Source organism: Drosophila pseudoobscura, chromosome 4, assembly GCF_009870125.1.
Source record: "Drosophila pseudoobscura strain MV-25-SWS-2005 chromosome 4, UCI_Dpse_MV25, whole genome shotgun sequence".
In the NCBI taxonomy this organism is placed as follows: domain Eukaryota; kingdom Metazoa; phylum Arthropoda; class Insecta; order Diptera; family Drosophilidae; genus Drosophila; species Drosophila pseudoobscura.
In genome coordinates this window covers 18,345,463-18,370,660 of record NC_046681.1, presented here as the reverse complement: position 1 = coordinate 18,370,660, position 25,198 = coordinate 18,345,463, and the positions used below count along the sequence as shown (strand labels likewise).

At 53.9% G+C, this 25,198-nt stretch overlaps 1 protein-coding gene across 1 annotated transcript; it reads left to right on the top strand.

The window, feature by feature from the left end:
- The first annotated feature begins 2,931 nt into the window (after positions 1-2,931).
- On the top strand, positions 2,932-24,975 carry Apoltp (Apolipoprotein lipid transfer particle). The gene is made up of 17 exons (XM_001356333.3): positions 2,932-3,072; positions 10,853-10,993; positions 11,048-11,787; positions 11,848-12,007; positions 12,067-14,870; positions 14,944-15,287; positions 15,341-15,551; positions 15,615-15,973; positions 16,033-17,992; positions 18,063-19,762; positions 19,823-20,447; positions 20,511-22,779; positions 22,840-23,075; positions 23,136-23,701; positions 23,772-23,972; positions 24,035-24,725; positions 24,788-24,975. Exons 2-17 carry the CDS (start codon positions 10,915-10,917, stop codon positions 24,839-24,841), a joined length of 12,999 nt encoding a protein of 4,332 aa, XP_001356369.2. The 5' UTR covers positions 2,932-3,072; positions 10,853-10,914; the 3' UTR covers positions 24,842-24,975.
- Positions 24,976-25,198: the final 223 nt, after the last annotated feature.

Genomic DNA, 25,198 nt, shown 5'->3' with positions numbered 1-25,198 from the left:
GTCTAATTTTCTTCATTTTCACCATTTTCCCCATTGACTGCGAGGGTTTTAATCTCTTTTCCTACTTTCTGGTTGCTTCTTAAATTGTTTGCAATTTTTGTCAGTGGCGAAGAGTCTTTCATTATGACAGCAGCAGGACGAAGGACTCTACCTCCCTCCTTCCTCCTCCCTCCCTCTGGGCGCTGCAGTTGCAGCCACAAAATGAGAAATTTTCGTTCCAAGAGTTGGAAAATTATGAGGAAAAATTGTTTTTGTAAATACAAAATATTCTAATTTCAAATTTTGATTGAAAATTGCAAAGATTTGAAGTTGGATTGCATTTCTGTTTCTGTTTCTGTTGCAACAGCAATAATTTCCCAGAGAGAGAGAGGGGAAAACACACATTGGAAAATGCAAATTTGGGAAATGGGAAATGGGAGAGGGGAGGAGACAGAGGAGAGGGAGGAGAGGGGGAGCACATTCGATGCGTGCATTTTTAGTGGAAAACTTTAACCTTCGATTGCGATTGCGATTGCTGCCATGTTTTTCGGGTGAGGGGCATGGGGCAAGGGGCAGGGGGAAGGGGGCCGAAAAGTTTCAGGAAATGGTGCAAGAAATGTTGTTATTTATCATTCATGCGGCATGCGGCATGCAACCGCAGCAAGCAGGCAAAACGACTCCTCCGCTTCGCACAAATCTCTTCTAGCACAAAACTCAACTTTCGAAGCACTCGAGGCGGTACCCCTCTCCCTCCCCCCGTCCCCCCCCCCCCCCCCCCCCCCCTCCTTCGTCGAGAGCTCTGGTGTTTTTTGGTTGCAAGTTGCAAGTTGTTACAACAAGACACTGCCCCTTAAGACACTTAGTGGGCCAAGAGATTTCTCCCCCGTTTCTCCCTCTGTTCAAGTATTTACCACTCATATGCATAAAATGTGCAACAGACAGCACCAGGGGGCAAGGGGGCCGGGGGGCAAGGGGGCAGGAGTCAAGAGGCAGGAAGCAGCAGCAGCAAAGTGCTCCAGCATTTATTTTATTGACTCACAAACGAAACTAAAGGAAACGAAAGGAAGAGAAATGCGAAAATGCGACTCCGATGCCCATGGGGCAGAGATGCACAGACACAGCAAAGCTACAGATACAGATACAGATACAGATACACCTGCTCTGCCTCAACACCTGGCAGAAGGAGTTCCTATTCGTTCTACTCCCAGGACGACCATTCAAGGGATTCCTCTACCCTCTACCCAGTCCAACTCGGAAAACTCTCAATTTGCATACAAAAATAAACGATAAATGGTTCAAAAGTTCCATCTCCAAGGAGGGAAAGCAAGAGGGAGGGGCTGGGGGGCAGAGAGTGCACTGCACGGTAGACGGGGGGGGGGGGGGAGTGGCCGCATTTTGGACAACAATTTTGCATTAATATTGTGTCCGATGCCCACGCACCAAAAGGAAGAAAACTCTCATAATATTCTTCACATTTCGTTTCATTGGAAAATTAAATTCCAGGCATATTTTTTTTGGGTTTTGTTTTTTTTTGGTCTGGGACCAAACAAAAAATAATAAGAAAACGGACCGCAGAATCAGCAGCAGAAGGCGCGACCCACGAAAACAAGAAGAACAACAGCTGCCACAAAAGGTCTGCCCCCACGCCCCCTCGCCCTGTTCTTGGGAGGCATCCTCCGAAAGATGGCGCCTCATCGATGGGGGGCGGCTTTTCCACTTTCACTTTTAGCATTCATCCGTTCACTCGAAAGAGGAGCCAGGAGGAGGGGGAGAGAGGTAGAGAGATCGGAGAAAATCTTATCAGAGGAAACTCCAGGCAGCTCTATCTATGGCTGCCGCTGCCACTTGTTATCTCCGTCTCCGTCTTTCGGGTCCTCCCACTATCGCCCTTTGCAATCAATCAACCGCTCATCCACCCCGCCCCCGTCCCTTGGAGGTACTCCCCCTTCCCTTTTGCAGTTCGAGATTCGACATTTCGGTTGTTGATTTTACTATAAAATAAATACATGTAACCCAGCAGCGGGGAGCCGCCAGGAGGGTGGGGGGGCGGCCTGCAGAGACAAGACACAGAATAGAATAGAATAAAATATAAAATATAAAGTCCACACACACCACAGGCGAGTACTGATAAGGAAAACATCAAGTACTAGCAGAAACAGCAGCAGCGACAGACAGAGGGAGGGAGGGAGGGAGGGACGGAGGGAGGGTCGGAGGGAGGGACGGAGACAGCATGAAATCGAAATCAAATCAAAACAAAAAGCGAAATGGAAGCCCAAAAAGCAACGAAGCAGGGAATACCCTGTAGCTAGGGCCAGGGGGAAATCCTTGGAAATATGTGGCATGTGCCCAGTATCTTGGGGGATGCGATGCGATGCCCCACCCCCCACCCCCCGGTGCGAGGCCTGTCCCACGCACTGATAGCCAGAAAGCCAGAAAGAAGGAGACCCATTAGGAAGGAGGACAGGACAGCAGCAGCGGCCAGCTCTGATTGTGCCCCCACATGCGATGCGATGCGATGCGTTGCGTGTATTTATACGCGCGACAATTTCATTCATGCCCCTGCCACCGACAACGGACATCGACAGCTTCTAGGTCCAACGACAGGCCAAAGCCATAGCTTCAGATTCCGATTCCAGCGCCGATTCACAGATTCATTCAATACGCATTTTGTAAGCCGAGAAGATGTTCTGTTCTGTTCTGTTCCGTTCTGTTCTGTTCTGCCAGCAGCCAGAGCGCTATCTGCTATCTGCTGGCTCTGCCCCAGCCCCTCCACCCTCCAGGGGGGGTGCACTGTCTGTGTGTGTGTGCTGTGTCGATAGTCGGCTCTGAGCACGAGAGCCCAAGCCTGGAAACGAATGAAATAAACGAACGAGGAGCAGCAGCGGCAGCAGCAGCAGCAGCACTGCCAGCGGCAGCATCAGTAGCGGCAGCAGAAACGGCAGCAGATTTCCTCCTCATTCGTGTTTGCCGCTTCGTGGGCAACGGACGCATCCTCGAGAGTTTTTTTCTTGGACTTCCAGAGGAATCGGAAATCGGAAATCGGAATCCGAATTCGGAAAAAGGCTTTTTGGCGGCTGCTCGTTTGAAACGGAAGTAAGGATACACTCGTGTTTCGATCCCGTTGCGCCGACGCATTCCGCAACAGTCCCCCATTCCCCCCCCCCCCCTGTGTGTGTGTGCTTAACGTACCGGAAGTGAACTTGCAACTCATTAACGTGCGGCTCTGTTTTCTGTGCCCCAAAGTGCATTGAAATGTGACAAAATGTGTGCGGAAAATTCAGAGCTTTGCCCAAAGACCCAAAGACCCAAAGACCCTGCTTAAGCGCCAGGGAAAACGTGTGAAAAGTGAAGGAAAAGTGAAGCAAATATATGGAAAATAACCTCAAACTAGTGTAAAGCCACATGTCCGCCGTTCGAACTGAACCCTGAACCTCATACGTGTTTCGTGGATCCGTAGATCCGTTGATTCGGAATCGGATTCAGTTGGTTGGCTGGTTGGCTGGCGATAGATAAGCCGATCCGATCGGTTCAAGAGTTCAATACAAATATTCATTCAAATGATGATACAGCAGCAAGCAGCCCAGAGCCCAGAGCCCAGAGCCTAGCAAGCAGCAGTTCTGTTCAGTTTTTATAAATAAATAAAGTGTGTGTGAAACATGATAAGCGACGGATGATGGAGGATCGGGAGAGAGTACTCTCTGGAAAGAGTTCTCTCTGGCACTACGAATAAGCTCTCCAATAAAAAATAAAAGGGAATCTTCTACACAATCTGTAGTACAATTTTATAAAATAATAATAATTTTAGCAGAAACGTGCGAAACGTATTGAATGCTCTTGATAAGAGCTCCCCATACAACCCCTACCACCCCTACCATCGCTTCCCTTCGATCTTGAATTGCAATCCGCTACAAAGTTGATCGAACTGTGGATCCGGGGATCTTGGATCTCTATCAGCTTTGATTTCCGCAGATAAGTGAAGCATGAGATCACTTTTCCACCACTAAACTATATATATATATTCTAGTTTTTAAGAGACCGCCCACCCTAGAGAAAAATCGGAATCTGAAAAGATCAGATTATTAAATCTTATCTATACGAATCTTTTCCAAGAAACGAATGATTTGAAGATTCAACTGATGAATGATTTTCAATGGCGATCTTCTTGAGTTTATTCAAGGATTCATTTACTTTTGGTATAAAAATGGGATCGTTGAGGGGCATTCATGGGTCCAATGCGGGAGGTATTCTTCCAAGCTTTTACAAGTTTCTCCCAAATGTTTATAAAAATATATTTTTGACGAGCAAAGGCCGCAACTCCCGATTTATATCCGACTCTCAGTCGGTACGGCTCACCTCCGCTAAAATGATGAAATGGTAGAGCGCTCTGAGCTCCCATAGTCTCTGAGATCTAGGCACTCATCGGGAGGGACGAACAGACAGGCGGACAGACAGACATGGCTATATCGACTCGGCTGTAGATGCCGATCAAGAAAATATATACTTTATGGGATCGTAAACGCTTTTTGCTGTGTGATACCCACAAATCTAATAGGCGCCTCTGCCCTTCGAGTATCGGGTTTAAAAATAGTGACTCAAAACAGAACTTACCCCAAAAATATTAGCAGTATATTTCACACATTTCCATTTGCATTTTCAATCCTTTGGCGCACATTCTGTTTTGTGTTCGCCTTTCCGTATAAATTCTGTCTCGTTTTGCGGGGCATTTTCCGCTCTTGGATTTTCATTTCACTCGCGAACGCGAAACACTTAACACAGAGCGAGAGAGAGAGACACAAAGTGACAGTCCGACGAGACACACACACATCCAAAAGGTGTGGGGGATTAAACCTCTCCTCTCAGGGGGCACAACCTCCCCGCTCTCCTCCCCGCTGCTGGGTGTTGGCTGTCAGCGGGGACTGTGCCAGAGGGGGGTGCAGGAGCGGCACTCCTTTGTAGCAGCCGGGTTTTCGTTTAATTTCCTCAAGCGATCTGTCCGCCAGAGTGTCGTCGTCGTCGTCGTCGTCGTCCACTTGTTGGCCAGCACGCACTTAACCCGCTCTGAGCCCCAAAAATGTCAGACTCAGCCATGTGGCGCATGTGGCTGGGTGCTGGTGGCAGGTGGCATGTGGCGACATGGTTTCCACTCCTCGTGCCCATCAATCTGCCTTAACCCTTAGCCCCAGAAGGGAGCCCAGCCATAAGGGAGGAGACACGTCTGTGCCTCCTTAAGGTGCATGGGTGCATGTGCTACGCTTCCCTTTGGTCCTTCCTCCTTCTTCCTTCCGGGGCCTCCAGACACCGGACAAAGCGCCTGGGATTAGGGCTGTGGAGCATGTCCAGGATGAGGGGGAGACATCTCTCCTGCAAGAGAGTAGAAATAATCTGGTTAGAAACGAGAGTCCAAATACTTATTTAAGGCTTCATTATGGATGAACCACATAAATCGCCCCCCCCTTCCCACCTCTCTCTCTCTCTGCTTGAAGAGGCGCTTAAGTGGGGCACAGCAACACGTGCAACAGCAGCAGCAGCATTCCCTGTCCTCATCCTCGTAGAAAAGGAGTTGGAGAACAAATCCCGGAAACCCCGTTAAAGCCTCCCACTTAAACAGATGGCAGAAAGGAGAGTAGTTTCCTTTCACCTTTTCCTCCGTCTCCGCCTCCGCCTGTGCCTCTGCCCCTTCCTCTTGGTCTGCTGGTCTCATAATATTTTTAATTACAAAGCCATAAAAATTAAACGAGCCAAAAGTGCGGCGACGACTGCGACTAAGAACTAAGTAGCCGCCCAACGACAGGAGCCGCCACAACAGCAGGAAAAACAGCAGGAAAACAGGGATAAAAAAGGGAGCAGAGTGGGCCGGAGTGGGGCGGCGTCTGTGGAAATGGCTACGATTTAAGCCACATAAAACCAACAAACAGCCAGACATCCAGACAGCCAGACAAACTGCTGCCAACTGCCCCGCCTTGTGCCTTCCGGCCGAGGTGGCAGACTCCTGGAAGCAGGGCAGGGTGACTGCTTGGGCAACACCTTAATACGAGATCCGAGTTCCGAGCCACCAGGCAGTGGGTCTCCTCCATCCTTCCTTCCTGCCTTCTTTCAGCTCCTGCTCTGCAGTTGACTGCAAGTCTTTGCCTTCCAAATGGCACAGGGGATGTTTTTTTGTTCCATGCTTAAATGCATATTTGCATAATAGTTCTTCCTCCATGGATGGGAACGGGGATGGGGATGGGGATGGGGCAAGAACTGGCATCAAAATCTAAGTGAGAGCATTGCCAAATTATGCAAATGTCTGCCTGCTGCCAGTTGCAGTTGCTGTACAACGGTGCGTATGCGTATTGATTTGAGGAGCACTTTGGAAAACGGAATCCCAGGAGTCCCACGAGTCCTACAGGGGAAGTGATTGCAATTGGGAGGGCTATCGAGAGGCGGTCACCCCCCTAATCGTGTGTGTCTCTTCCAAGTGGATCATTCGAGTAGAACAGCTCCTCAATCCTCTATTGAAAAACAATAGGGATTCTTCCTTTAAATTTCCCATATTTAAGCCACTGCCTTCCAGGCCAGACCTTTCATCCGGATGCCAGTTTTCCATTTATAGAAGTTTCCCAGGCATTTCCCTAGGTCGTTTATCCTTTCATCCCGCTTTTCCGCACTTCTCCTCAGCTTTCGTTCGCTTTACAGCTGAAAAATCACAGAGAGGCCCCCGCTCTCTGGCTCTCGCTTCAGCCCCATTTTAATCTCGTTTATTAGCCATTTTTCAAGTGATACACATAATTTTCAATTTTCCAATTTCTCACCCAACTCACGAGCGATTTTCACCTGTGTTTCCCGCCTGTGCCGCCCCTCTCCGCTCGTTTCACCTTTCACCTTTGTCTTTATTGAACCTGGGCAAAAAATGCATTGCATATTGCATGCACGTCGATCCAGGAGGAGCAGGAGGGGGTGTGGTACCCTGGACCCAGGCAATGGACAAACATGGCGCCCCATTTAACGGCGGAGGCCATTAGGGGGCCCATCCGTGGGGGAGGGAGGAGTGGTGAGTGGGTGGTGGTGCAAAAAACACAAAATGGGAACAAAGCCAACAATAACAAGGAGGAGCCTATCCGTAGGAACAGGCGCCTGATGCGAGGATGCCAGGATGCCAGGAGGAGGATGGAATGCAGAATGGCAGCAGCAGCAGAAGCTCCAAAAAAATAAAAAACGAATATCCCTCTGGAAAAACTAATAGAAGTCGCAGGCGGACGAAGGAGGAAGGACGAAGGACGAAGGACGAAGGAGCTTATTGCCGCTTGCGCTCCCATTTTCCCGTTGCCCCTGGCAGTAGCACCAGCAGGACAATCCTCGTAGAGGATGTAGGAACAAACTGCTCTCCCTTTATGCGATGACTGCGTGCTTCCTCCATTCCGACTGATGATGGGGCTCTTCCGAGTGTTCCTGCTGCTGCTGCTGCATCAGGACGAAACGCACTCTTCAAAAATGATCGAATAAACGCAATGCAATCGTCCTTGCAGAGGATGTGCTACTCCTCCATTCTTTCAGCGCCAGGACCCAGACGCCACCTCCAGCTCCTTCCACGTTGATGTTGCCTCCTCCCTCGTTGCATATGGAACTTCTTTGCGTACTTTGTTATTAGATTTGCATGCCATGCAGGAGCGAAGGACTAGGGACGAGACGACGATGTTGACGTTGCAAAGTGTTTCCGCCTTGCAATTCATGTGGAACATATGTATGGGCGGTGTGCGGCAGGGAGCAAGTGCAGCGGGGAGAAAGTGCGGCACGCATGACCCCATCCAGGAAGGTGAAACTGCCCCGCCCCACCCCGCCACTCTTCCTTCCGCCATCCACTAACAAGTTGTTGCAACAAACGTAATTGCATTTACGTTGGAATTTATGTTAGTGAAAATTTCTACGCTTTTTATTACTTTTTGTTGAACGTTCCGTTCCGTTCCGTGGAGGAGATCACAAACGGACGCCAGGGGTCAGGAGGGAGCATAAAATATCAGGTTCAAAATCAATTTGCATTCGCCTTGCCTTTCCCTGCCGCCGGATCAAAGCACTTTATGTGAGAGTATTCTTGGACAATAATTGGATCTCACATTTCGATTTCCCTGCAGTTTTCCTGAAGTTTGTAAGTTCGTTTTCACGTTTCCACACAACCGCATCGCTGGTGCAGAGTATTCCCTGGTCGGCGCTTTGCGAGCAATTCACTTTTTTAGCTGTTCTTATACGCTATCTCCCTCTCCCTCTCTCTCGCTAACAATCTGCTAAAGTTCTTTACACTCTCTCACCCGCTCTCTTACTCACACGCTCTCTCATTTCCCCTTCCACCTCTTCAGCGAAACTCAACTTTAACTTCACCTTCGCTTGAAAATTGCATTTTTACAAAAATGTTTGCCTTCGAGAGAGAGTGTGAGCGAGATAGAGCATGTGTAGATGTGGGAGAGCAGAGAGAGAGTGAGAGAGCGGGACAAGCGTGCAGGAGAAATATGAAAACAAATGGCGCCGTAGTTTTCTGGCTTTGGGCAAGTAACCGTAAGTTTTGTTTGTTCGGTTATGCCAATGGGTCAGGGGAAAGGGAAGGGGTGAGTACAGTAGCGGCGGGGCAGAGGGTCTCAATTTATGGGCACTCGGGGCTGTCCTGGTTTTTTTTTGCTTGTATTTTTGGCATTGTTTTTATTGGGATTAACCCAAAGTGCATCATCGGGAATCATCATCATCAAAGAGCAGAGCCAGTCCCCTCGTCCAATCCCAATCCCAATCCGAAAAACCACTTTCATTTCCATTATGATTATTCCTCTAAATCTTTCGAAATTATATATCCATGCATACCCTGTGTCTATTCCACGTCCAATTTTTATCCAGGCCCCCGCGCGGATGTTAAGCCGCTTATCGGCTTTGTCCGCTCCGGCAGCGCCGTCGGCAGCGGCAGCGGCAGAATCAGAAGCACCACCAGTGGGATGGGATGACCCGCGGGGCATCTCGGTTCGCCCCCGCTGACAAGAAGATAATGCAATAGCATCCTCTTGCCACTGATAGTATGCTGCAGCAGTATCTCGACTCCACTGTGTCTGTGGCAGCCATGCGGTGCCTTTTTTTGTCTTGCTTTTATTCCCAGCTTTGAGGTTAGAGGGAGGCGGCTAAGCCGCTAAATTAAGCAGCGATCTTGGTTGCAGATAACTTCATAATTATTTCCAGTCACATTTAATACCGAAAAGCGAAAAACACGCGCGAATTACCAAGGGCAGTCAACTGCAACCGAAATGGAGTGCACATTGCCGTAGGTCAAGTCGAGTCTGGTTTAATCCGCCGGCATCGGGGTTAGGGCGCACTCAATTCTAGCTTTTAATGTTATTAAACCATTCTCTGATCTTGGCTGCACTTGTATTTGCGAATATTTTCACTCCCGACGCGAATAGTCCATTAAAAAACCGAAAATCAACTTCACGTAAAAAGAGCAAAACAAACAAGATCGATATGTTGGTTCAGAGGAACCAGTTCTTCTGCAGCTTTCTTCGCCCCGAAAACGATACAGGGAACTGCTTCCGATATCCAGTTCATTTGGCTTAGTTCCACTGCAGTCCCCCATTTTCTGGTTCTTTATCCCCGGTTCCTAGTTACCACGTGAACGCTTCTGTTGGAGCAAGAAAAACTGGCAAATCCAAGCGATAAAACATATAGAAAACTGCAATTTGGCCAGATTGGCGTCAGCTGCGTGATTTGCAGTCATTATTTACCCTCGCAGCAGCGAAGGAAAGCAATCGCAATTCAATCTGTGACAGCCACACACAAGCATTCCGACAGCCAGCAGCATCAGGAAGCAGGCGCCGGGTGGAGCGAGGCAGCAACGTCGATGGATGGAAATGGACGAATTGATGTACACGCCGGCCCCAGCCCCCGCCCCGACCGTTCCCCCTGAGTAGGAGCAAGGCGTGTGGGTCGAAGTGCAAAAAAGTGTTAAGTGCTCTCACTGTTTCTTGCAGCAATCATTGTCAGCAAACACCCCGAACCGCAATCAGACCTCAGGCCCAAACCGCAGCAGCGGCAACAGCAGAAGGAAGCTCCGGAAAAGGGCGTAAAGGAGACGCATCCGAAGGAGGTGCAGGAGTAGTGTGAGATCTGGGGATTTATATGCGACTGCAAAGTGCAGGAAATGCAGAAAGCCAGAAAAAAGAACACTTTCTGTTGGTTTTTTGTGCATCCCCCATCCCCCATCGCCCATCCCCCTCGCCTGATGCTCGATAGCTGCTTTAAAATCAAATGCAAATGCAAACAACAGTTGGCATCAATCGAGCTGTCGGAGTCGCGCACGCCTCTTCACCCACTTTATTGCTGGAATTAATGATGGAGGTTGGGATGGCATGGGACGGACCGCCCGAGTGCTTCTTCTTGGCTCCCTGTTCCCTGGTTTTGTGTGTGTTTTATGTGGAATCAAGTGGAAATTCAATTGATTTGCTTTGGCTTTGCATTTGGCTTTCAGAAAGCGATGGAGCGACGGAGCCAGGGGCCAGGGGATGTGTTATAATAATGGACGGATGACTCCTCCACTTTCTGGATGGCTTCAAAGGAAAACAACAGCAGAAACCACACCACACCACAGCAATGGTGCCACCCGCACTCCTGGCAAATGCACAAAACCTAAAAACCCACTTGAGCGAGAAATCATTTTGCAAATATTACAGAAGTAACGCCAGGCTCCTCCTTCATCAGTAGTTTCTGCTGGTGTCAGCTTGTCAAACGAATGGATAATGGAAATGTTTTCAGGCGACCTACGGCCATCGTTACTGCCTTTGTCTAATCAAATGCAAGATTATATTCTATTAAAGGCCGCTACATTTCCAAGCCACACACTAAAGATGTGCTGCATTTCGTTTCGTTGCAGGAGAGAGGGTTAATCCCTTCGGCCAGAGAAGCGTTCGATCGTCAAGGAGAAGTCGCCCAGACATGGGCGCACTGTATAGACTGGCGGCAGGCCTGGGGCTGCTGCTGCTCATTGCCGCACACTGCCAGGCAGCGAGAAAGAGTAAGTAAAATAACGATCCGCTATCAGATAATCATGAATCAATTTTTCTTATAGATCCCCTAAAGGATCCCCGTATCTGCGGGCGACCGCAGTGCGAGATCGAGAATCCCAAGTTCAGCTACGGCGAGAAGCTGTACAAGTACGAGTACACGGTGTCGCTGCGCACAGAGTTCGCCGGATCGGGGGACAACAGCTCGGATCTGGTGCTGAAGACCAATCTGGACATATTCTTCCCGAAGCCCTGCGAGGGTTACTTGCGCATCAACGATGCCAAGCTGTACGACCGCCTGGAGGATGTGGACAACGAACCCGAGAAGCCAAAGGAGCCGTCCTACGACTACTACGACAGTCTGACCAGCGCCGAGAACGTGGATGAGCAGCAGACGGGGGACTTTGACAACCTGCATCCCCAGAGCGTAAGCTTGGCCATTGATCTGAGCAAGAACCTGCTGCGCTTCGCCTTCCACGACGGCCTCATCGGCGAGGTGTGCCCCCAGGAGCAGGAGACCCCCTGGGTCCTCAACATCAAGAAGGGCATTCTCTCAGCCTTCCAGAACACGATGATGCGCTTCGATGTGGACTTCAACACCACAGAGACGGACGTCTCCGGCGAATGCCAGGTGCAGTACGCCCTCGAGGCCACGGACAATGTCTATGTGACGATACGCAAGACCAAGGACATTGCCAGCTGCAGGCAACGCTATGCCACGCACTCGGTGCTCCAGACGACGCCCTACACCTTCCGCGACGACAAGACCATTTGGCCCATCCTCAACTCCCAGAGTTATTGCAATGTGAGTGCCAAATAGATTCTCATTTGACTTGGGGATGCATTTCGATCTTTCTCCTTGCAGTTGACGGTGGACCAGAGGATGTACCGCGAGATTAGCTGCGTGGAGACGCATCTGTTGGTGCCCTTCTCCAACGCCAGCTCGGGGGCCTTGACCACCAGCCGGAGCCGACTTCTGCTGAAGGAGGAGGAGAACTACAGCGCCGGGGAGTTCCTGGAGCAGAGTAAGTGTTCGGCAATAGCAAATATCCCTCGGCTCATAGCTTATCTCTCCCCAAAACAGATCCCGAGCTCGTGGATCGTCGTGCCACTCTGGTGTTTGATCACACGCCTGCGGTGAAGCCCAGTCATGACGAAATCAAGGCCGCCCGTGAGCAGCTGGTGGAGATGTGCGCCTTGGGCTTCCCCAACATTCAGCGCGAGTTCATTGACATCTTCTCGAGCTTCCTGCACACCTGCAAGAGCCTCGACTACAAGACGCTCTCCGTTCTGCTGCAGCGCTCGGCTGGCACTTGCGATCAAGGAAGAAACCACGTTTTGGAATCCCTCCCGTACATCGGCAGCACCGCCTCCTATCAGGTGATGCGCGACCAGATTGTGGGCGAGAAGCTGCCCAAGCAGATGGCCCACAGCTGGATGACATCGCTGTCGTTCATAACACGCCCCGACGAGCAGACCCTCGAGACTTTCTACACGATTCTTGAGTACGCGAAGCACCGACTGGACCCGGAGTACACTCTGGGCGCCACTGCGGTGGTGCACAGCTACTGCAAGCACCACGAGGCCTGCGAGGAGAGCCTGCGCGTGCAGCAGATCATCAATCTCCTCGAGACGGAGTTCCTCAGCAGATTCCAAATGTACAAGGGTGAGCGGAAGCATCGCGAGCGTCTGGTGGTGCTGCTCAAGGGCCTCGGGAACATTGGCGTCATCTCTGCGGCCTTCGCGGAGCAGGTCCAGGAGATCATCCGGGACGATGCGGTGCCCGTGGACCTTCGGCTGCAGGGGATACTCGCCTTCAGGCGCGTCGACTGCTTGAAGTATCGGGGATACTTCCTCGATCGCTACGCGAATTACACGCTCAATTCGGAGCTGAGGATCTACAGCTACCTGCAGGCCATGCGCTGTCCGGACTACATCTCCGTGGGCAGCATCAAGGCGATCCTCGATCACGAGCAGATCAACCAGGTGGGCTCCTTCGTGTGGTCCCATCTCACGAACCTCGCCAAATCGAATTCTCCCGTGCGGATCGAGGCCCAGGGTCTGCTGCTGAACGACGAGCTCTCGGAGAGATTCAAGCTGGACATCCGCAAGTTCTCGCGCAACTACGAGCACAGTCTCTTCTTTGACGAGTACAACTTCGGGACCACCACCGATGCCAACCTGATCTTCGGCACCGACTCCTACCTGCCGCGCATCGCCAGCGTCAACTTCACGGCTGATCTTTTCGGGCAGTCCGTGAACTTCTTCGAGTTCAGTGCGCGGGCCGAGGGCTTGGAGGAGCTGGTGGCGGGGGCATTCGGACCGAAGGGTCCCTTCAACGGGGAGCTGCTGCGCAAGAAGCTCTCCTTCCTGAACCGCTGGCTGGGCAACGAGAGCGCCGAGGAGGAGGACACCATAGAGAATCTGTTGAGTCTGGACAGCCTCCGCCTCAAGCGGAAGGCCCAGCTGGCAGCAGCCGCTGCAGGAGGCGCGGGAACGGAGGAGGAAGACGAGGACTACGACTACGAGGAGGCGCTGAGCGGATCCAAAAGGCAGAAGCGCGATGCGGGAGCTGCCGCATCCGCCAGGAAAGACTCGATCGATCGGAATGTGGATAAACTCGGCTACAAACTGAAGTACGACTACAGCAACCCGCGGGCGCAGTTCGGCCTCCGGGTCTTTGGCAACGATCTGCGCTACTACAACGTCGAGTCCATGATGGAGGTGATGGCCCTGGCCGCGCAGTTCAATCCGTTCGAGCAGGCCAACCGCGTGCTCTCCGGCAAGGAGTTCACCTACACAAAGTCGCGGGTCTTCCTCGACGCCTCCTACACGGTGCCCCTGGCAGTGGGTCTCCCCTTGGCCATCCACGCGTTTGGCGCCTCCTCCGTGGACCTGCGCGTCTCTGGGAGCTTGGATCAGATGGAGCCCCCCACCGACTGGCACTTTGATGTCCAGGGCAGGTTCAAGCCCTCCGTTTCGGTGGATATCATCTCCACGATGCAGACGGACATGTTCTGGGGGGAGTCGGGGATCAAGGTGAAGAGCAATCTGTACTCGAACTCGGAGCTGGAGGCCAGCCTCAAGGTGCGGGGCCGCAACCTCGTGTCCTTCTCCTTCAACCTGCCGCAGGACAAGAACGAGATCTTCAGCGTCCGCTCGGAGCTGCTGGTGATGAAGCGCGACAAGGAGCTGCCCCAGGCGGGCATCCCCAAGCGCAGCTCCAACTCCACATGCACCTGGCCGGTGCTCGATAGCGCGCTGGGTCTGCAGATGTGCTCCCACTACAGTGTCGCTGATCTGAGCAACGCCACAAGCGCGTATCCCAGTCTCCTGCTCGCGGGCCCTCTCAATCTCAGCCTGATCCTCAAGAAGTCCGATCTGAGCTCCAAGAAGTACGTCTTCGAGTACAGGTGGGACCAGCAGGAGATCGACAACTTCTCGCTGGTCTTCACGACCCCCGGATCGAAGGTGCCACGCGTTCTCGTGGCGAATGTGACGAGTGTGCCGCACGCCTTCAATGCCTCGGTGGCGTTTGTCAACGGCAGGAACCGCGTGTCCGCTGGCTGCAGCTACGACGGGGATCCCGACTACCGACGACTAGATCTGTACTTGGACACCAATGGAAATCGTTCGCTGGACCTGGGAATGGAGCTGCGCCGCCAGCAGGACTTTACCGCATGGATCTACAAGCCACGGATGCTGCTGGCCATCAATGGGGTGAACATCACGGGACTGGTTGGATCCATCAAGATCAACGAGAAGAACGGCATCCGACAGCACGACGTGGACCTCTCTTTCGAGACGAAGAAACTCCAAGCCGTCGTTCGAGGAAACATTGTCCAGAGCGAGGTGACAACCTCCACGAACATGACCATCAAATACAGGGTATGTTCCGCCTCGCCTTCCTTCCAGCTCTATCCTTTACTGGCTTTCATTGCCTTCGTATTCCCTTTCGCAGTTCCAGGCAAACACCATCGAAACAATCAACTTTGCGGGTCGTCTGATGAACAACGGGGACAGGGCCAAGACAGAGTATCGGGGCAACATGAAGCTGCGCACCTCCGCTTATCCGAAGCTCAATTTCGCCTCAAATGCCACTTGGCTGAGCCTGCAGGGCCACACGGAGGGCATGATCACGTACAACAATGCTCCGGACTATGTGAATCCGAATTACACGAGCCTCCTGCGGCTGATCTTTGCCCGCTCCCAGTCGGAGGATCTTCTCTGGGAGGGATCGCGCACACGAGCCAGCGTCGAACTGAAGCTCCCTCGATCGAAGATCGATTATAGGATTATGGTCAAGTAGGTAGAGAGGGTTCTGCGGTCAGGACTAGCTTCTAAATGCTCTTTTTTAGACACGAGGAACGCAGCAAAAATGGCACGGAACATAATGTAATCGTGGGACTCAAGTACGCTCCGGAGAAGGAGGTCACTGGGCTCTTCTCCGTCCATCTTCCAAGGAGAAACCTCTTCGCCATCGATGCCTACATGAATGTGACGGTGCCCGAGTTCAACTCGTGCACAGCCAGTCTCAAAGTCAACGAAAAAGCCCCCAAGGAGTACATGGTATGGTGTCTCTTACTGTCGCTGCCGCTCCGCCTCAAACTAATTCCTGGTTTGTCTCTGTAGATCTTCATCAATGGCTCATGGTTCACGGGACACTCCATTGCCCTCAAGGGCAACTACAAGGATCGCAGCTCGCGGGTCCAGGCCCTGCACCATCTCAAGCTGATTGTCGAGAGTCCCTCGTTCGAGGCCACCTCCCTGAACATCGTCTACCGGCGGAACCAGCTGCTGATCTTCTACGACCTGCAGGCGAAGTACGGCAAGGATCCCTACGGGCTGACAGTGCAGTACGCCGCGAATGCGCACAACCGCAACTCGAATGCCGAGGTGCGCTTCAAAATCAAGGAGCGGGACTACTGGATCAACGCGAAGCTGCTGTCCGAGCAGCCGAAGCTCCTGCAACTGGAGCTGCACATCGACAAGTAAGTGGAGAACCAGCAAAAAGAAGTATCATTCAAATATCAAACAATCCTTTGCCTAGGATCCGCGATATTCACATCAAAGTGGGTCTCCTGAATGTGGAGAAGCGCAAGGAACTCTCTCTGGAGCTCAAGTGGGATGCCAATCGGGATCCCAGCCAGCGGCTGGGCCTGCTTGTGGAGTACAACAATCCGGGGACCAAGCACTACGATGGCAACATGATGGTCACCTATCCTGAGCGCACCATCAACTGCGGCTTCAACACCTTCACGGGGGGCCCCAAATACTACGGAAAGGCGCATGCCTCGTGGTCGATCACCGAAGTGATCGAATTCGAGTACGATGCGGGCATCCTGCCGGGACAGACGCTGCACAATTGGCTGCATGCGGAGCTGAGGACACCATTCGAGGGCTGGCGCACCAATAGCTTGCGGGCGGGCGTCTACAACCTCCAGAACCTGATCCTCGTGAACTCCACGCTCTTCTGGGCCGACGATCAGAAGCTGGAGCTGGGCTACAAGAGCGACTACGAGATCAGCGAGCAGCTCGTGTCCTTCGACGTTCGCTTCGGCATCAACAGCACCATCAAGGACATACCCACGCTCAACGTGAAGGTCATCCACTGGCAGGACCCGCAGAAGGTGGACACCGATCTGTACCTACGCTACAGCCAGAACGAGACGTTCAGCACCTACGGCATGAACTCCAACTGGGAGATATCTCGGACCCAGCGCCACCACAACGTCTCGGGGAGGGTCCATCTCGTGAGTCCCTTCGTGGGCTACCAGAAGGGCGGTCTCGTGGCCAAGTTCTCGCTCAACGACCAGCGCGTGGTGAGCGGCGCGGCATCCCTGAACTTTGACGTGCGAGAGTTTACCCTCACGATGGATGGCTACGTGAAGAAGTTCACGGACAACATGCTGACCATCAACATAACGACGCCCCTGGAGAAATTCCGCACCATCAACGGGCGGTTCGGATTGAACGAAAAGAAACGCCACGCCGTGGCGGAGGTTCGTGCCCCCACAGCGGCCTTGGGAGTGGAGGCCTTGGCGGACATCAAGAGTCTCCTCACCTTCGATGTGAAGCTGAGCGTCGCCACGCCCATCGAGAGCTTCCAGCAAGCGGCCGTTGTGGCGCAGATGAATCCCGAGCGCGTGGACATGCGGGGCTTGTGGAATAACGCGACGCTCGGCTTCACGGGCGTCTGGCACATGAACAACCTAACGGACTTTGAGTACTCGTATCTGGTGTTCACACCCCTGGCGGGCTTTGAGGAGAACGGCTTCATTGCGCAGCTCCTGAAGCGCGAGACTTTCGTCTTCCAGCTGCACGGAAAGCTCTCCAGCTACCGATTGGGCGTGAAGATCCGGGGGGAGCCCAAGTCGGAGCTGATCAACCAGCTGGGCAGCCACAAGATGCAGCTGGAGATGCTCTACGACGAGGATTTCCAGCCGCTGAACGCGGACACGGACTACAAACCGGACGCGGATGAGGAGTACTTCTCGTATTTCACGTCCTTTGAGGTGGACTCCCTGGCCTGGCCCACCGTTGTGGGCACTGTGGACATACAGGAGATCATTGACTTTTATCTGATTGTGGGGCACGTGCAGCTGCCGCAAGGGCGCCTAGAGTTCAAGGATCGCCTTCACTATCCGGACTACCTGAATGTCCACAATCTGCTCACCGTACAGACGCCCTTCGCCGCCGCCAGGGATGTCAAGTCCATTGTGGAGTACCACATCGACCTGAACTTCAATTCCTTCTACGAACGCATCAAATTCAGAGTAAACGATGTCCAGAACCACATCCAGGAACTGGGATTCGAGGTGAACTACACAAAGGTGCAGGACAACGTGAAGCCCAAGGCCCATCATGTCCAGCTGAAGCTGACGACGCCCTACGAGCTGCTCCAGGAGATCGACATACGCGGACGCCTGGAAGTGGACGACAATGCGTACAAGGGGAACATCACTTCGGTCACAGCGCACACACATCTCTCTCTGGCGGCCTCTGTGGAGGTATGCACCACATATACTGTATCCCATGTATCCCCCTCTAATCATTATCCTCCTCTTTGCATCCTTACAGAACGAGGACAGCTTCCTGGAGACTGCTGTGGGAATACTCCTCGAGACAGACGTCATTCCGCACTACGCCTGCCAGGCGTACTTCAAGAAGGACTTCTCGGCGGTGGACAACTCCATCGACATTCGCTTTGAGGTCACCGACAACGGCACCATCAATAAGCTGCACATCGAGACGGACTGGCACACTGATCCGCAGTACTTTGTGAACGCCAATGGCAGGATCCGCACCACAATGCTGCCCCTGCAGCAGGCCTCCACCTCGGTGCTGGCCACCAAGGGAGCCAGTCCGCAGCTCAGCTTCGACCTGCAGTTCCAGAGCAGGGACGGCCAGAGCGTGGCCTACGGGACGCGGGCCAACAAGAAGAAGGATGTCTTCAACATCGAGGTGTGGACGCCGCTGAAGAACTACCGCAACATCTCGATGCACGGGACGTTTGTGAGGAGCCCGCGTGATGCCCAGCGATACGACGTCTCAGGATTTCTGTACAGGAACATGGCCACCTATGGCATCAGTGGAGCCGTGCGCATGGGCGACGGCCTGCCCATCGATGCCACGCTGCGCGTGCAGCCCAAGGCGGGGGGCAGGGACGGGGTCATCGAGGTGAACATCAACGAGGCGGGGCCCAAGAAGATCCGCTTCTCGTTCAGCGCCATCGAGGACGGCAAGATGTGCCAGATATCGGGCGGGTACAGCGTCAGCGACGACGGCATGGACTTCTCGGTGCTGGTGGAGAGCACGGAGCCGGAGATAGCGCGCATCAACTTCTACGGGACCCTGAAGCCCTCCACCGAGCGGGGGGCTATGGTGGCGGACGTGAATCTGGAGACGCCGTGGAAGCAGCTGGGCATCGAGTCGGTGCACCTGCACTCGGACGTGGGCGTCCACTCGGACAGGGGGAAGATCGTGGGCGAGTACCAGATCGGGCCTTACATCGGCCGCGGCAGCTGCCTGTGGTCGTGGGTGCTCGCGGAGAACCTGCAGCTGGTGCTCGAGAGCTACTTGGAGCGGCCGAGTGCCCAGCCCCGGAAGGTGCACGCCAGCGCCAGGTACCTGAATCCCGGCAAGACGTTCCAGCAGCTGCAGACGGGGGGCCGCCTGAGCGTCGACTCCAAGTGGAACCTCGACGTGAACGGCAGCCTGCGCTACGCCTCCGTCGACGACTTTGAGTTCGGAATTCTCACGCAGCTGCCCCTCCCAGTGGGGGATCGGCATCAGATCAGCGCCTGCTACAGGGGGAACGTCATTAGCCAGCAGTTTATCGATCCCCATCTGTTCCTGGAGGTCTCCTACGAGGCATTAGAGGCGCAGAAGCAGCTTCTCTCGCGCCTCTCGTACCGCAACGAGACGAGCAACCTGCAGGGCCTGGCCCACGTGGAGTGGGGAGCGGTGAAGAGCCCCTCTGTGGTGGAGGGAGACTTCCAGCTGCTGCAAAAGCAGGGCGTCCGGCGGGAGTTCTACGCGAAGGTCATCACGCCCAAGTTCAAGGAGGAGCACACGGTCGCCTTGACCGGACACTACGACCAGAAGGACAGGGAGTACCACAACCTGGTGTGTGCCCTGGACTATCCCGCGAGTCGCCGCATCAGTGACCTGGACGTGTCCTTTAGTTCCCTCACAAATATGCACGGAACCTTAAACAGCACGACGCCCTTCCTGAATGTCACTTGGTTCAAGACGGACTTTGAATTCACGACCAAAAGGTGAGGGATTCCCTTTTCCCGAAATGGCATTATAATCCTCATTTGTTCTCCCTCTTCCAGTGGTAAAAGCTATCGCTATTGCCGCTGCTTCTGGCCACAGGACAGCGCCTACTTCAAGCTGCAGAGCACCTACAACAGCTCGGCGGACAACAGCAACCACAATCTCAATGGCAACGTGGAGCTGGAGGTGCCCCTGACGACGCGCCATCGAGCGGACATTGCCTACGGCCTGCAGAAGCGTCAAAACACGGATTCAGGCAACGTAAAGGTCGTCTACAACGATCAGCAGGTGCTCGACGGCAAGTACAAGCGGAACGAGCAGAAGAAGAGCCCCCTCTACAAGGAGACCACAGACATCACCTTGGAGAACGATGTGAAGCCCCTGGGCATCCACTACGTCAATACGCGGGACACCAGCGACCCCCTGGGCGTGCGCGACATCAAGCACATCGAAGTCTATGAACTGCGGAACGCCAAGAACTTCAATCTCACGGGAGAGCTGCACACGCGCATCATGATCAACGGACAGGACTTCAAGGTGGTGGCCATTCATCCGAATCGAGCGGTGGTTCTGTACACAAAATACGAGGAAGTGAGCCCCGAGGTCGTCAGGCAGCACACGAAGCTGGAGCTTTCGGAGACGGCGTGGATCGGCTACAATTTGGAGTTGGGCAACTTCACGACGGTACGGGAATCTATCATTATATACTATATACGTTGATTCATGTATTCATTATGCTTCTTGAAGGTCGGCAACGAATCCCAGAGCTTCGCCTTGGACATCTTCTACCCGAAGAGGAACCTCACGACCGCCGGCCAGTACTACATCACGGACAACCACTTCAACTCGGATCTGTCGTTGCAGTGGGGCGGCGGGGATATCTACCAGCAGCCCAAGACGATTCGCAGCAATCTGCATTGGACGGCAGAGCCGCTGCATCGCGGCGATCGCGACCATCGTACGTTCGGGCTGTCCGTGGCTCATCCCTACCTCGAGAAGGACATCAACTGCCGCGCCACATACTACCGCGGAGCGCAGGATCTGCTGCGCACTCACCTCACCATCGACTACTCGGAGCAGCCCGAACAGCTGATCGTCCTGGGGGCTCAGCTGCGCGATCTCTACAGCCAGCTGGGGCACACGAACTACACGTTCAAGATCTACGGCAAGCACCAGGCCTCGGAGTTGGACGTGCAACTGAACGGCACTCTGGCGGCACGCACTTCCTACTACAAAACGGAGTCCACGGCCCACTACAAGCGCGACATCTTCCCCGCGAGATACGGCAAGTTCTTGGCCCTCCTGGATCTGAACAAGCGGGAGCTGGAGTACGAGCGCCAGTCGCCGTTCCATGCCGTGCGCCTGCACCTGCTGCCGACGTGGCAGTATCCCGTTTACGGACTGAATGCCACCATTTGGGACACGCCGGACACAAACCACACGGGCTATGTGTTCGTGGATCTGGCGGAGCGGTACGCCCGCATGGACTTCAACCTCACGGAGGATGCCAGCCAGAACCTGCAGATGGTCGGATACATTCCGGACTCGCGCAGCGGCTACCTGGACATCTGGCGGAACTACGACGAGATCAGGGTGATCGACGTCAGCTCCTACCTGAAGATGAACCACTCGCGCCTCATCACGGGCCGCTTCCACTGGCGTCCCAGCATCCGCGGGGAGCTGCGGGAGAAGATCAATTCCGTGGGCAACTCCGTCTACAGCTCCTTCTCGGAGGGGATTGATTTCTGGATCAAGTCCATCTACACGGAGACGGTGGAGTCGGTGGGCGTGGTGTGGGCCACGGCCCGGGAGTACAACAAGGAGTTCATCGAGGACATTGGCCAGCTGAGCGTCCTGGAGGAGGACCTGAACGATCTGAGGCTGTTCATGAACAAGTCGTACGAGGCCAACGACTTCTACATCAAGCACGTGGTGAACTTCACGCTGACGATCCTCGACGAGCTGGCAATCAGGGACCACATCGAGTCGCTGCCGAAGATCTTCACGGAGCTGTGGCAGGCGATGGGCGATTCCGGCAAGGCACTGCGCAACAGCATCGTGTGGCTGATCGAGACGATCAAGGCGACGTACAACAATCTATTGGAGGCCGTCAGCAGGTTCTTCCACGGCGAGAGCCTCGCCTACGTGTCCACGCTGATGGAGAAGGGCATCGAGAAGTACGACAAGTTCGTGAAGGAGCTGCACATCAAGTTCATCAAGTACATAGAGAACCTGTGGCACAAGACCTGGACCCTCGCGGAGAACCACTGGAAGAACGTGCTGAAGCGCTTCGAGCCGCACATGTTCAAGATGATCAGCTTCATCGAAACGACAGCCTGGGACCTCAGCAAGGAGGTCTTCGACTTCATCTACAAGCGAACGAACGAGCTGGCGGAGTCCCCGTACTTCAACAAGGTGTCCAGCTTCACGGCGGATGCGGAGCGCCTCTACAGGGACTTCAAGGCCAACGACGCCATCACCAATATCAAAAAGTACTCGACTCTCGCGTGGAATTTCGTCAAGGAGAAGTACTTTAAGCTCGTGCCCTTTGGGGCGGAGCTGAACGAGGTGCTGACCGAGATCTGGCAGGAGCTCAAGGAGCTGGAGAAGATCGAGCAGGTGCAGATCGTGGTGCAAAAGTACAACGAGATTGTGGCCAAGATCGATTGGGTGGCCGATGAGCTGCAGTTCGAGCATCGCCTCCACCAGGTGTACGGTCTCCTGCGGAACAAATTCAGGAACTACGCGATGAATGCCCTGGAGACGGCGGACATGTATCGCGAGGCCAAGACCAAGTTCGTGTTCGACCCCGAGGTGGGCATCATCGATCTGGAGCAGAAGCTGCCCATGTCGTGGCACGCGTTCAACGAGACGCCCAAGTTCGAGGAGATACCCGAGTACCAGATGCTCTCCAAGGTCCAGAGCTTCTTCTCCGAAACGAACTCCTCGATTGTCATGAAGCTCTACAACATGCGGGCGCATTTGGATCCCAAGACCTGGCTTCCACCCTACTATTGTGAGTTCTTTGCTTCGTGTTCCCCTTGAATGCTTCCTGTAATGCTCTTCTCTTCTTTAGCTCGCGCCTTGCTCATCGATTCGAGGCACTACATGACCTTCGACCAGCGCTATGTGGGCCTCAATCTGGACTTTGATGGAAGCGCGAATCCCCAGTGCAGCTATCTGCTGGCCCACGACTTCTTCAAGCGGAACTTCACCCTGCTGCTGGAGCCATCGTCCCAGTCCCAAGGACTCACGCGAAAGCTGAGCTTCATCGCCAATGGACAGTTGATTGAAATCGATCTGGGAACGGATGTAGGTGACAGTAGCCTCATTTCTACACCAGACATTCACCCTTTCCTCCTCTGTCCGCAGCACATAAGTGTCAATGGCAATCCGCAACCCATTCTCCCTCTGAAATTGGGCGCCGTGAACATCTATCGGGAGCTGGATGTCCTCTCCATCACCTCGGACACGCAGTTCAGCCTCCACTGCAACGTGCAGTTCGATCTCTGCTGGTTCGAGGTCAGCGGCTGGTACTTTGCCAAGACCGCCGGCCTTCTGGGGACGCTGAACAACGAGCCCTACGACGAGTACACCATGTCCAACGGTGTGATTGCCAACGAGACCCAGGCGCAGGCATTCACCGACTCCTGGAGCGTGCAGCAGTGCCGCCAGACACAGGCGTCCATCCGACCGGCCATCACCAAGGAAGTGAGCGAGACGTGCAGCAGCTTCTTCCGCACGGGCATCCTGTCCACCTGCAGCGCTGTCCTCGATCCTACGCCCTTCTACGAGATGTGCCTGGATCTGGGCATGAAATCGGCGCCCATCCGCACCGGACATCCGGCTGTGAAGGGAGCCTGTGCCGCGGCCCTGGCGTACATAGAGGCCTGCACGGCCCTGAAGGTGCCCATGCGAGTGCCCTCGCAGTGTGTCTTGTAAGCGATTCTGCTATCTACTGTCTAGAGGCGATCCTTGACTTTGTTTCTGTTCCCTGTTTTCCTTTAGCTGTCAATTGGCGAATGGCTCGTATGTGCCCGAGGGCACTTTTATGGAGCTGACAGGCGCGGACATCCCGCACAGCAGCGATGTGGTTTTCATTGTTGAGGCCAAGGACTGCAATGCCAATCTGAATGTGTCCAAGAACATCATGACTGTCGTCGGCAGCATCGAGGAGCAGCTGCAGGTCGCCGGGCTGACCAACAATCGGTGTGTAGCCCCTCGAGAGCGCTTCAATCCGCAGTTTTTTATCGAACCGACAATCTTTTCAGGTATTCTGTGGTCGCATTTGGTGGAGCGACGCCCTACGACCGGGCACGCAGCATCATTTACGAGCACAACGAGTTCACGTCGAGGCCGGAGCAACTATCGGACTACTTTGGCCACATTAACACCGGAAACGGGAGCAGTAGCGACATCCTGATGGCCATTTCCACGGCAGCCAAATTGAACTTCCGCCCGGGTGTTTCGAAGACATTCATCCTGCTCTCCTGCAGCCGGTGCGCCGCGAAGGACATGCGCTTCGACTACACCTCCATCCTGCAGTACATGCTGGAGGAGGGCATCAATCTGCACATCCTGGCCGACACGGAATTCGACTTTGAGCGCAGCCGCAAGCTGCGCCACTTCTTCGGCATGGACCGCGACCTCGTCTACTCGAAGCGCTTCCCCGAGGGCGACGGCGAGACCCGCAAGCAGGTGCACATCCCCAAGAGCAACCTGGGCATCTGCACGCCCCTGGCCCTCGAGACCGAGGGCTCGGTGTTCAGTGCCCGCAAGCTGCAGCCGGAGCGCAAGTATCCCATCAAGCGGTTCGCCACCATCTTCGCGAAACGTGTGGCTCTCAGTGCCAGGCCCATCCAGGCGCAGACCTGCGAGTGCTCTGCCCACAACACAGGCGTCTCCTACGTGGCCTGCTCCCCCAGAGCCCTGCCCGAGGAGAAGGGCAGACTGGATGATTACGTGAGTACTCTCTCAGAAGATTCCCTCGATTCCCTAATTGGTTTGCTTTTCTTTTCCCAAAGGATGACTTCAACGACTGGGAATGGGACGACGAGCTGGACGCAGAGGCCCCCTAGAGGAAGCCCTAGAGGAAGTTCTCCTAGTTCTTAGCCATCCACAATTTAGTTAGAGAGTTTTGCCCAGTTATGGCACTTTTCCATGGCATAACGGGCGGACATTTTTTGTAAAAATAAATCATATTTGAAAGCCATTTGCTAACCAGTTTTCATTTCGGCTGGGCGCCCACTCTTGGGATGCTGATTAAAAGTTGTCTGACAGGAAAATGCCAGGTCTGGTCTGCAGTGGAGCGTTCACTTTTCCAGCTGCCACAGCCACAGTGGCCACTGCCACTGTTACTGCCACTGCCACGGCTGACGGAAGCAATCGGAGCAGGAGTACGTGCAACAACCTTAACCCTAAAGACTGGACATTCA

Coding starts and splice junctions, on each gene's coding strand:
- Apoltp (XM_001356333.3), top strand. CDS start 10,915: ATGGGCGCACTGTATAGACTGGCGGCAGGCCTGGGGCTGCTGCTGCTC. Junction 22,780..22,839: donor CTGGCTTCCACCCTACTATT/GTGAGTTCTTTG, acceptor TCTCTTCTTTAG/CTCGCGCCTTGCTCATCGAT. Junction 23,076..23,135: donor AAATCGATCTGGGAACGGAT/GTAGGTGACAGT, acceptor CTCTGTCCGCAG/CACATAAGTGTCAATGGCAA.